The sequence below is a fragment of the Ictalurus furcatus genome, chromosome 12, assembly GCF_023375685.1.
Source record: "Ictalurus furcatus strain D&B chromosome 12, Billie_1.0, whole genome shotgun sequence".
NCBI classification, from domain to species: domain Eukaryota; kingdom Metazoa; phylum Chordata; class Actinopteri; order Siluriformes; family Ictaluridae; genus Ictalurus; species Ictalurus furcatus.
This window is the reverse complement of record NC_071266.1, coordinates 23,099,159-23,112,225: the sequence shown is the minus strand read 5'-3', so window position 1 is coordinate 23,112,225 and position 13,067 is coordinate 23,099,159. Positions and strand designations below refer to the sequence as shown.

At 42.7% G+C, this 13,067-nt stretch overlaps 1 protein-coding gene across 2 annotated transcripts; it reads right to left on the bottom strand.

Annotated features, from left to right (window-relative positions):
* Positions 1-98: 98 nt before the first annotated feature.
* On the bottom strand, positions 99-7,817 carry LOC128615383 (zinc finger and BTB domain-containing protein 12-like). 2 transcript variants are annotated; one of them, XM_053637426.1, is made up of 5 exons: positions 7,582-7,817; positions 4,032-4,235; positions 3,131-3,322; positions 2,848-3,045; positions 99-2,636 (listed from the first exon to the last, which is right to left on the bottom strand). In XM_053637426.1, the coding sequence occupies exons 2-5, from the start codon at positions 4,233-4,235 to the stop codon at positions 1,638-1,640; spliced, it is 1,593 nt and encodes a 530-aa protein (XP_053493401.1). In that variant the 5' UTR covers positions 7,582-7,817; the 3' UTR covers positions 99-1,637. The 2 variants fall into 2 exon arrangements, with proteins under 2 accessions (XP_053493401.1, XP_053493400.1); XM_053637425.1 differs by having other exon boundaries at positions 3,131-3,325; positions 7,582-7,813.
* Between the last annotated feature and the right edge of the window lie 5,250 nt (positions 7,818-13,067).

The following is a 13,067-nucleotide window of genomic DNA, read 5'->3' as shown; positions in this document are numbered from 1 at the left end:
GCTAAAATCGACTGCTCCCTCACACAGCAACGCTGCGGTATAAAAGCTAACATCCTGCTAACTTAGGACAGACAACACAAAACATCCAGACACAAACGTGTGTACAAGTCGTCTTTTTTTTTTTAATAAGTCCGTAATGCTTTGCAGAAAAATGAAGGAAAGAAATCCATTAAAAGGTTCCCTGTTTTGTTTTTTAATTGGTTGTAAATGACAACATACTGTAGCTAAAGACACAACATGAAACAAAACACATTACACTCCATCACAACGTTACCGGCTTGTTGCTAACCGGGTTAATCGACTAGTCACAGGATATTTACCGAACGCACGTACAGACCATTACACCGACACGGGTTTTGTTCTTGTTTTTGTTTATTCTCCACAATGCAGTCTGTCAGCACAGTGTTCAGATACTAATTTATCAATGAGGCACGGAAGTTCACACGTCTCAAGACCCAGGCCCTCGTGAATGAGCTGAACAGGACGTGGCTAGTGAGGCATCGACGTAAATAATCTGACGTTCAGACTTAAGGCCAGACTCTGACTTCTGGATCTTTAAGGCTCCTCGCATCCCTGTGTGTCTTCTGACTCTGAAGGAGGACTGATTTTTTTTTTTTTTTTAATACTTTCCCCTCAAGGGCAAAGCGATCAGCCAAGACAATGTTTGGTCATCCGGTTTTGCTCTGGAGCGGTGAGGCTAATGTAAAAAAACAACAACGACGAAAAAAAACCCCAACTCATTTGTAAATACAGCCGGTTTAATTAAAGGTGGTTTGCGGCGACGGCATTAATATCTGCGCGAGAGTGAGCACAGCCGAGGGTGCCGATACTTTAATCCCGCGGCGTGTAAAAACGCGAGAGGGAATACCGGGTGCGGGTTACGTTAAAATACACGTTTCTACTGCGCATCTACATTCGATCCTATATGTAGTGAGCATTCATACGGATAAAGACAGGAAGAAAGATAAATAATAATAAAACAAAATATTAAACACTTTTTTTTTTTACATTCATTTATTTTAAAATCACCTGCTTTGGTTTTACGCGATACTGTTAATGAGCCTCGTGTATCAGTCTGTTAGTAAAGTTGTATTTTTTTCCCCCACATCAATACCAAAAATGTGTGTGTGAGCGAGAAAGCTGCTGTGAATGATTTTCAGATAAATCCGTTCGTGTCCGGATTGAGAAACGAGGCAGTATAAAGTTAGAAAAATTATTCAGTCGACCGCCCGCTTTGTCGTGTAAACTACGTAAAATACTGAGTAAGTTCTTACTTAACCCCTCCCCTCCCGCCCTTTTTTTTTGTACTCGAGTACTAAAATATAAAATTACTCAAAACAGCGGTCGGTAAAACGGAGACGAAGTTGGATAGTAAAAGGTCAAGAACCTGTAACTTGTTCACTAAACTATCCCGGAAGCTCCAGTGCATAATGAAAGAAGCAAATGTCAGACACCAAACATGTCTTGATTGATTAGTGTAATTGGTCAATTTAAAAAACATCAACACATGATGTGTGCGTGTGTGTTCGAGTGTGGATTCACACGTCGTAGAAGGTTAAGATTCTGTCAGACTCTGGCCCTTGATCCTCACCAGATCAATAATGCTCGTCTAGATCCCCTCCTGAAAAAAAGTCATCTTAAACGCCTCCTCCTCCTGCTATAGCCGGCTCCTCGCACTCTCTCTGGATCTCCAGGTAGTTCTGCGCGGTGGTCTTGCCGTGCTGCTCCTTCAGGTGGCGCCGCAGCGCGGGTTTGTGGGCGAAGCAGATGCGGCAGAAGGCGCAGACGTGCGGCCGCTGTCCACTGTGCATGTTCATGTGGTCGGACAGCGTGGACTTCTGCGTGAAGGTCTTGTGGCACAGCGGGCAGCTGTGGAGCTTGGCCGAGCGGTGGACGGCCATGTGGCGGTTCAGGTTGCTGGTCTGGCTGAAGTGTTTGCCGCAGCACGGGCACACGTACAGCAGGTGGGTGGAGCGCGAGTGCGCGGCTAAATCTTCCACGGAAGAAAACGCCAGGCCGCACTGCTCGCACGCCACCGAGCCGGTCACGCAGGACGTGGAGCCCACGACTGCCACAGAGTCCTCACCGCCATCGTCTTCGTTATTGGCCAACGATACGACTCCGACGTCGTCCTCGGCGTTGACTCCGTCCATGCTAAAGTGACCGGGGCCGCCATCCGAACCTGCCGCGTCTCCTTGGCCTTCCGACGGCTGGTAATCCACACGCATCGGACCCTCTCCGAGAGCCAAGTAGTCTTGCCCGATCCCCGCTCCGAAACTCCCCATGATCTCCTCGGAGGTGGGAAAGCGCCAAGCCTGCTGAAAGTTCCCCAAAGGCCTTCGTTCGCGATAGGTGTATCGCTTCCTGTGCTTGAAGCCCCGCCCACGGCCGCCCCTGGGCTCCCCGAATCTCCGCCTCCAGATGCGCACTCCACCGCGTGGGCTGCTTCCTGGCGCGCCACCTTCATCCCTGCTCGGATCCTCTGCGTGCGGATGTACGGCCTGGCGTAAGGCGAACACGTCTCCGCCGTCCTCCTGGACTCCTGCGTTGTCCTCGGCGTCGTGGTGCTCGTCCCTGATGCGCACCTCGAACACGCTGAAGTCGTTTCTGCTCTCTTCGTCCTCCGAGGCTCGAAGCTGCAACATTGACACGTTAGTCACACATCAGTACCTTATTGATTTAGCCAAAAAAAAAAACTGAACGATTAATCTAAACGACTCAACGATTCGATTCAGTGCTGAAATATTTTCTTGAAGGTTTTATAGCAAACACTTGTAGACACTCCTGAAGTCTCCCCGGCCTGGGTTTGACCCAAGATATCCAACAAAGCCGTTAACAGATATTTACCCGCTCTATGGACAAATCGGCCTCATCTTTGTGCTGCTGAACAGCGGCGTGCTCGACTCCAGAGACCTGCGGATCCTCCTCCGAGCTGTGAGGCTGCAGCGACAAGGCACGCTCAGGAGGAGGCGACGTGTCGTCCAGAGAACGAGTGCTTCCGCTGACGATCGCCGCCATCGCCTGGGACTCTTCTGATTTTACACCCTGCACAAGTGACATCCGAATGAGTCAAACGTAAAAGAGACGAACGGGCATGAAATCCGAAAGCGTCGGACCGAATCGGACTCACTCCTGAAATGCCGCTCTTAGACTGCAGGTACTGACTCAAGGCCATCCGGCACTTCTCCACCACGTGCTCCATTTGGAGGTAGCTGGCCGCCGTTAAGTAATTTACGATCTCTTTGGCGCTGAACTGCAGGATGCCCGTGTAGCAGGACTGCAGCAGCTCGCGGATCACCGTGGAGCTGTGCAGCACTGACACCTGCTGCAGAAAAACAACAACAACAAATAAAACAGGAGGAACTTTGTTACTAGTTACTTCAGACAGAACGTCGCAGTGTTATCTGGTTTTGCGAGCTTCGAGTAGAACGGAAGACGAGACGTAATTAACGACGGACTACAGAAGTGCGTTCTGCTCCAGTACTACACAGGATCAGTGAGTACTTGAATTCCTCAGGAGGGGGTTGATCCCATCCCCCTGCAAACCGACCCTCACTTACGGCTCCGTGCCTGGGCTCTACTTAAGCTAGTCGAGTTCATTTACCGAGCCTAAAATGTAGAAACTACCAATACATTGAAATGCTTCCTGAAATATCTTTAAAATTATTATTATTATACAGGGTGGGAAATTAGTTCATTCATATCGAACCCTCCACACTGTACTCGTTCAGTCACATGGTCTAAAAACAAAAAGCAACGAGGTTAAAAACAGTTAGCCGACAAAACTTAACCCAAGTGTCCCGTACGATGAGCTTCTCGGCTTCATTAGTAACGGTGAAAATGGTGCTACGCTCAACACATTGAGAAACGTTTAGATCAGGTTCAGAGATACGTAAATAATAAACACCTATTGCATCGTTAATTACTGCTCTCACGTCCCTTACTACAGACCCCTTGGAGACTTCAGAACCGCCCCCCCCCCCTCAAAAAAAAACCCCGATATCTGCCCAGCGGTTTCTCCCGGGTCACACCTGTAGCTCTGCGAAGGGGTTCAGTAAAAACTGGTCCCTGAGGAAAGCCGATCCGGCAGCCAGCACCACTTTGTGACCCCGGAACATCTGCCTGCCTCCGGCCATGATGGTGATGTCGCAGAAGTGCCGCTGCTCCCGCAACGAGTTCATGTTCCTCAGAGCGGCGTCGCTGTGGCCAGGCAGGCGGAAACACACCACGTCCATCTGCACACATGGAGGAGACACAATTATTACTTCCACAGCTGTTCCTACCAGAGACTTCACACGCAAACAAGAACCTAAAGGAGCTTTCCTTGAAACGTTAATTATTCTGCGAGATCGGCATACAAGCTCTCACACAAGCACCTCACCCCTCTCGGTATCATCTTCACGAGTCGACGGGATAGTAAAAAAGTAACGAGGAGATATAAAATAATAAGTAAGGGGAAAAAAAAAAAAAAAAACACGATATGCACGCTGTTCTAGGAAAGTTATAAAAGATAAAGGGAATTTCCCCAGTGTGGGATCAATAGAATTTATCTCATCTTATCTTCAAGCAGACTTACTGACTCTTACTAGCCTGAAGTTGATTATTTTCCTGTAACACACATCCTGATGTGTTTCGTTCCTCTTATAGCACTACAATTCGCCAGTACTAACAATATAACGCTGTAATTATCATACAGAACAACAGCAACAAAAAAAGGATTCGTATTTAACTTGTATTTACATAAACGACACATGACATGACACATCCTACTTACATCATCCAAAAACAACAAAAACGTGATCAGAATTACCGTCAAACAGCTTGTACAAACACCATGCGCACCATTTGATTCCGGTTGGTCAGGAACGATGGGCAGGGCTTTGTCTGGAAGGCGTTAAAGTGTTGTTATGGGGAAAATAATCAGCAACAGGGTGACGCGAAGCTGCTTGTTGATTAACTGCGTGCGTTGCAATCTCTTCCTCTTAAAGCAGAGCGATTCGGAGACGATGAACTTGTATCATTTATTAACAAACGACGTGGCGTGCTTTTTAACCAGTTTTATAGTTACACAGTTCTGCACGACAAGTTCGCTCCTGTTATCGCGTATATTAAAGCAGCTATAAGCGGTCACTCCTTCACCAGCCTCACGCTTGAAATGAATGACTTACAAAAATGCAGCTCGTCACGTTACTAAGGAACCGCAAAGCGGAAAAGTTGCCCTGACTGTTAAGTAAGCGTTTTCTTAAAGAAAACTTCATCGTGTCTTAGAAAATGAAATCAACACCTTCTGACCAATCAGAATGGAGAGTTTAACAGCTATGGTGGAAAGTGCTGAGGGTGAAGCGAAAGAGTGCGGGGAAACTCTGAAAAACTGAAATTGTTTCCTCTCTTTCCTGTGGATTTTCTCAAACATACCTCCCATTTTTTAAATGTTAAACGTACATTAGGCAAGATTAGTATTTTTTTCCCCCCTTTCTAAGTAGAGGTTGAAATCTGGTAGTGGATTTTACCGACACCGATAAGCAAGTTGGACGGTACCTGTTGATAACCGATTAATCAACTGATCGTTTTTAAAATCGATACTGAACGTAAACATGGCACTCAAACGTAAAATATCGCTGAACTTTATTACAAAAATAAACAGTACTGAGTGTACTGTACATGTACTGTAGTTTTTAAAATTAAATAAATATTAATGTATATGTACTATTACTAAATATTAAAGTAAATCAAAGATATACATCCAAACTGGACCAAAAAGTAACACTCCAAATGACAAATAAAAATAGAGACGTCCAAAATGAATACAAAAAAAAACACTTCAAATAACACGACAAAATTAATCAGTGATAGTCTTAATTTCACCTGTAGTGGCCGCTCTCGTACCGTATAATGACAGAGGACCCTTCTTGAATAGAAAAACTATCGGTGTGGATTTTTTCCGATAACCGATCAGTTCTCTGTACTGGTTAATCTGCAAAACCGATCAGTCGGTCGACTGTTACGTCCAAGATTAGGTTTCTAACACTTAGGTGGATTCAACACTTGAACCTTTCCCACCCCAAGGATCTACAGCAGGTACGTTTACATGCAACCAAATGATCCAAAGTTAGTGATCGGATCGATAGCTCAAAGGATTCATGTAAAACTCCTCAGTCGAGCCGACTGAAAGGAGCGGTGTAGATCTGAAATAATCGGGAAAAGCCAGAAATGCAGTGTGGCGTATATTTATTTACGTCTTGCTCTTGCACAGACGTTTTGTTCGAATCGTACGTAACGCACGTATAAACGAATATTTGAATCCCATATTTAAGGTACACATAAACAGAACTTTCTGAATCTGCAAATTGATTGAACTCCTTCGGGATGACTAAAACCGGGTGCGTGTGAACACATCTAGCGGTGCATCCAAACACAAAACAAACCTTCCGGGCCAGAAGAACTGGAATAAAGTCGGTTTGACGTTCGATATTCGCGGACATGCGGAAATTAAGGGACCGTCTCTAAAGTTACATACGACATTATTAAACACGTTTCTAACTTCAATAACATTTGAAGGGAATGACTTACAGTCACACAACTAACTGTAAAGTGTTCATCTAGGTGTCAGGTATGAGACTAGATTTTTGATATTTAAAAAAAAAAAAATTAGCTATTAAATCATATATAAATATTGCCATGTTTCACACTACAGAATGGGCCCATACACAAAATATACCATAATTTAAAGCTCAATAGCATTTGAAGGGAATGACTTACAGTCACACAACCAACTACAGTTGGTTATATGACTGTAAGTCATTCCCTTCAAATGCTATTGAAGTTAGAATCGTGTTTAACAATGTCGTATGTAACTTTAGAGACGGTCCCTTAATTTCCACATAGCGAATATCGAATGTCCAACGTCACACCGACTTTATTCCAGTTCTGGAAGACGGTGTTCTCAACCACTTAATACACTTTCTCAAGACCACGGCTTAATGCGTTGTTGTTGTTAATCATTTTATCTTCCAGGTTATTTATACAAGCAACGAAGAAAATAATAATAATTTAAAAAAAGCGACAATTGCACCTTTAACTCTTTCTCCTCAAATATATTAAACCTGTAACAAAATATACAACGCGTCTCAGCAGACAATCCATCAGGTTGTTTTCCCTTAAACAGTAAACATAAAATATACACGTGTTCAACTAACCCAGTCACTTTCACTTATTTTAATCAGAAATAACTTCATAAAGCTTTAACCAAACTCTCTCTCACCCACACTGTGATGTTATTCATAACGTAAACACAGCTAGCTGATATTAGCTAGAGTTGATTACAGGCCCTCGATATACTAATGCATCTCAATTATTTGTATTAATATATGTTCTTGTTAAAACAATATATACACATTTATAAATATAAACAGTCCGCAGATTGTACACTGCTAAACTGTAGCCTAGTTACCTTTTGTCTCGTGCAGCTAGCCAGCTAACGTTAGCTGCATTCACGAGGCAGTAAATGACATGTATGCAGCTCGAGCACTTTTTTTTCTTCCCCCTTACTCGGGTTTTAAGGCGAATAAATCACAAACTTACCCTTTTAAATGTATTTCTGTCACAGGCGCGCAGGAGCGAAATCTCACATAACCAAAACACGCGTGTCGGGAAGTGTCTTTAAATCTTTAAGGGTATTGTTTACTTTTTTCAGAGGGGTAACATATATATTACGGCGGCCGAGAAGTGACCTCCGGTGTCTACCTTGTTTTTTTAAGTGGAGAACGCGTTTGGAAATTCGAACATACGGGTACTTTGGCTCGCGCCAAGTTTTTTTTTTTTTTTTTTTTGGTACATGACGGAATGCTAGTTCAGTGTTAGCAGTTTGCTGAATAGTTTTGAACTACAGGTTGATTTTTTTTGTGTCCATGGGTTTTATAAATTATACAAATGAAATATATATATACTTTCACCTAAATTCTACAACATTGCCATGCTCAACACATTCATAAACTCTGAACATGCACTAGAGATGACACTAGACTACTATGTGCCACCCTACAAGAAATAATTACAAACATAATAATAACAATTATAATAAATATCCCAAATTTGAATTTAATTCTTTAGGAAATCATGTTTTTTGACAACATTTTTTATTCCAGTTGACCAGAAGAGCTAGCCAGATACACCTGACCTGACCAGACAAAGCCGTCGGTCGTGTCTTGCTGTGTGTGAAGAATTAAAGTGGCTCTTTAAATGGCGACGCTCAGGCGCTGACTACATTTTGAGCACTCGAATCAATTCAACATACAGCTGAAGGCTGAATAAAATGGCACCCCTTTCAAGATGGTGCTCCAGGCAGCTGTCTTTGTTAACTTACTTAAGCAGGGACTGGCCCCGAGTGTGGGATTAAGAGGCACTGTAGGGGCAGAGGCTATAGACAAGAATGCGTTGAAACAGGGAGAAAATATCCATGAAAGATGACAGAAGGATTGAATCTTGATTGCCAGAATTACAGACAAATTAAATGGGAAAAAACCCCCCAAACAACATAAAGCATCTCAGTAAGAACTTGGGCCAACAGTGGAACAGTGTCAGTGTGCTTTGGAACTGTAGTGGAGGGATGAATACTGTTTTTCCTAAAGATGGTTCGTGGTTTGATGGTGGTGGTAGAGAGGCGCAGTCTGACACGTCGCTACAAAATCTTCCATATAGTGTTCTGTTGGATTGAGATATGATGACTTTGAAGGTTGTAGCATATCAGTTACATCATTTTCATCCTCATCAATCTTTAAACCCTGTGGATGGGGACATTGTAATCCTGAAAGAGACTAAAACAGGGGTGTCCAATCTTATCCGCAAAGGGCCGGTGTGGATTTTCATTCTAATCAGTCGAGAGCCACACCTGATTCCACCTGTTTAATCAGCTGATCTTGGCTTTCAATAGACTCAGGTGTGGCTTCTGCTTAGTTGGAATGAAAACCTGCACCCACACCGGCCCTTTCCGGATTAGATTGGACTAAAAAAAAGATCTAGTCTCTGTTATTACACTACTGGGTAAAATAGAGCAATAAACACTGGGCCATACACCTAGATACTGACAAAATGTGCTAATAATGTAATTCTTTAAAATTTGATGCAATAAACATGTCTCTTTCCAAAAAATAACCAATGTAAGGGTTTCATATCAGTGGGGGTGAATACTTATGCAACAATCACAACTTTTATGTCTTTAATTTGTAAATAAATTTTGCAAACTATAATGATTTTCCCTCCCCAGTCCAAAGACATGCATGGTAGCTTGATTGATTGGCGTGTCTAAAGTGTCCGTAGTGTATGAACGGGTGTGTGAATGTGTATGTGATCGTGCCCTGTGATGGATTGGCACTCTGTCCAGGGTGTACCCCGCCTTGCGCCCGATGCTCCCTGGGATAGGCTCCATGTTTCCCCGTGACCCTGAAAAGGATAAGCGGTATAGAAGATGGATGGATGGATGGATGGATAATGATTTTCTCCCACTACAATATGATGAGCTATTTTAAGTACATACATTTACAGTACCATTCACTTTTTTTTGGAAAAAGACCAAGCAATCCATCCATCTTCTATACCGCTTATCCTACTGCGTCACAGGGAATCTGAAGCCTATCCCACGGAGCATGGGGTACAGGGCAGGGTACACCCTGGACAGGGTGCCAATCCATTGCACACACACATTCACACCTATTCATACAGTACACTACGGACACTTTGAACATGCATGTCCAATCTTTGGACTGGGGGAGGAAACTGGAGTACAGCACGGGGAGAACATGCAAGGCTGTGACGGCAATCGGACCTCCAATCCTGGAGGTGTGAGGCGAACGTGCGTCCCAAGACCCTCAGATTCCTGTTCTCGGCTGACAGCACTGGAACCCATTGTGGTCTTCTGCTGTTCTAGCACATCCACCTCAAAGTTCAAAGTGTTGTGCATTCTGAGATGCTTTTCTTCTCACCATGGTTATAAAGAGTGATTATTTGAGTTACCACAGCCTTCCTGTCAGCTCAAACCAGTCTGGCCATTCTCCTCTGACCCTCTCTCATCAACAAGACGTTTCTGCATCCAGAACTGCCTCTCGCTGGATGTTTTTTGTTTCTTGCACCATTCTGTGTAAACTCAATTTTTGGAAATATTCAAACCAGCCCATGTGGAACCGAGAAATATTCCACGAGTCAGTCATTCATATCTAACCCCCCCCCCATTCTAATGTTTGATGTGAGCATGAACCGAAGCTCTTGACCTGTATTCATCTAAAAGTACCCTCTTTTCTATTCCGTCACCCTGCACTGATTCATTCACCCTGCAGTCACACTCATTCTGTATTCCACTGCTCAGTGTTGAAACAGGAAACACTCTGTGTTCTGAAGGCTTGCTGTAATATATACAAAGCCACAGGCACAAACGAGGAAATTATTACCCAGAGAACTCAGAGTAGTAAAGGGGTTTTATATTAGCACTCAATGTTCTTGCAGAACGCAAGACCGATTCAACAATTAATCCCAGTTGGCAAATTCTCATCTTTCATCTGCCTTCTAGGGGAGCATTTTGAGGTTTCAGATCCCAGGGTCCAGATATATTTCCATGCAATGACTATACTGCTATTCTGCATTTTTAAAACGAAATGGATCAGTGTAGCACAAGGCAGCAATTAATGTGAGAGATTTTGCACAAAAACCAAATACCTTCTAATAAAACATTCATTACAGACACATTGTTGGACTTACTGCAGTTGTCCCATCAGGTCAGCAGGTCTACAGACAATGTGCTAGGATCCTATTTGTCAACCTGAGCTTGGAGCTCAGTAATTACAGATGTGACTGGTAGAAGACATCTCACATCTGGAAGCCTGGTGCCAGAACAAGTTCACGTCCAGATCCGGGAAGTGAGATCCAGGAATCGTCGCTCACCCCTCACACTCTGGCCACCAGATGCTCGAGTTCCTTCCCTCCAGCAGATGGTTGAGATCAACATGGTGAGTCAAAGCAGTCAAAGCGTGTGAACTTTTAATTCCTCAACACATGTATGATGACGCTGTGTTACTGTTAGCAGTTACAAAAATGTCTCCTGAACTTCATGTGTGAAGAAGCACATGAGTCACGTGTGAATTTTAGCACACGCGGTTTTTACACACTTTCACGTTATCACGTTACGTTTCACAGATTTGGTGATTTTTTTTTTTTTTTTTTTTTGTAGTGCGTGTCTCCAGATTTTCTTACATGCTTCCTTTGTTTCACAAATTGTTCAAACACACTGCATGTAGTTTTATTTTCTTGTTTTCATTTTTTCCATGTGATTTTATTTTCACATGTTCAATTTTCCACACGGTTTTATTTTCACGTATTAATTTGACATATGGAGGTTCATGTACTACCAGTGTCTCCCCCCATCCCCCCCCGTCCCCCCTATCCCCCCTTTAATTTTCACATTAATTTATTTTCATGTTTAAAATCTTTGTGGTTTTATTCTTTATGTCATTTAAAAAAAAAAAAAAATTATAGTAACATTTTTAGATAGCTTTAGATAAATAATTGTTTAAAAAATTGTCTTTTTTTGTTTGTTTGTTTTATTTTCACATTTGAATTTTTCATGTGTTTTGCATCTATTCAAAATTTCACATTCAGTTTTATTTTTGAATAAAACGTGGGTTTTTTTTTTCATGATTTAAAAAAAATTTTCACCCATGGTTTTACTTGCACCTCGTTTTTCACGTGTAAATTAGGTCATGTGATTTTCTTTTCGAATGGTTCATTATTTGAACACATTTCCACATGTGCTTTGAGAAATTCACATGTGGAATTCACCTCTTTTCATATTCTCCATAAGAGATAATAAACCGCATCCACGCATATACCCAGCAAAAAATACTCTGCATTCAGATCTTGTTTCAGGAACAAACAAAACACTCAAATTTCGATTGATTGTTCATTGTGACGACGGTGATAAATCTGGAAATTGTCTGGAAAATTCTCCTGCTCGGAGTTTAGGCAGGATTGATTAAATGCAAATCATTAATTTGCTTAATGAGGCTCAAAATTGGTGCTTGATGTTTACATGGGATTTGCCTCATCGGAATTTGTCTTTGTCTGATATATTGGCTTTTGGGCGGGAGAAGACTAATCCATTACGCGCTGGGCCTGTTTACTTTCCCAGGCTTTTTCATGGCAGTTTCTGGATGGAGGTCAAAGACCGATAATGTAAAGAAAACGACTGAAATAGTCATTCCTTTTGAGAGAAATTGATTCTGTGTCAGAAAATATTACTGCTTTAATACCGACATACTGTCCGTACACTGCATTAGATTTCACCTCAATGGTAACCGGTTATAGATGGACTTCCTGTGTATATTTCAGTGTAACGGTGGCCTGTGTGTAAGTCGTAACGGTGCAGTTTACGGGAAATCCGGCACAGCTACTTAATGAGTTTCAGTACAAAGTAACGATAACTGTTAATACCACAGAGTTTTTATGAATAAATAATGCTGTGGTGTAAGAGGAATAAAAACACTTCAAGACGTGCTGGAAAATAATCATTGGAAACTTATACGATTACGAATCACACCACCCCCTACGTTCATTATTTTCCTACAAGAGCACACCCCCAAGTGTTTTATTCCGTACATAAATCACGCACGCACTGGCCACCTTATTAGAAACAGCTACACATCTGTTCATTCATGCGATCATCCAGTCAACCAATCAGGTGGCAGCAACACAAAACATAAATTCACGCAGATACCGAAGAGCTTCAATCAACGTTTACATCAAATATCAGAATGAGTTTGTTGTTATCAGACAGGCTGATTTGAGTATTTCAGAAACTGCTGACCTCCTGGGATCTTCACACACAACCGTCTCTAGAGTTTACACAGAATGGTGCGACAAACAAAAAACATCAAACGAGCAGCAGTTCTGAGCGCAGAAACACCCCGTTGATGAGAGAGGTCAGAAGAGAATGGCCACAAACGGCTCAAATAAGCACTCTTTAGAACCGTGGCGAGCAGGAAAGCATCCCAAACCTTGAAGTGGATGGCCTACAACAACTCAAG

Bases quoted from the DNA above. Each gene is read 5' to 3' on its own strand.
- LOC128615383 (XM_053637425.1), bottom strand. From the start codon at position 4,235: ATGGACGTGGTGTGTTTCCGCCTGCCTGGCCACAGCGACGCCGCTCTG. The intron at 3,046-3,130 runs GTGAGTCCGATT...TCACTTGTGCAG, and splicing joins CTAAGAGCGGCATTTCAGGA to GGTGTAAAATCAGAAGAGTC. The intron at 2,637-2,847 runs GTAAATATCTGT...TCAATGTTGCAG, and splicing joins CCGATTTGTCCATAGAGCGG to CTTCGAGCCTCGGAGGACGA.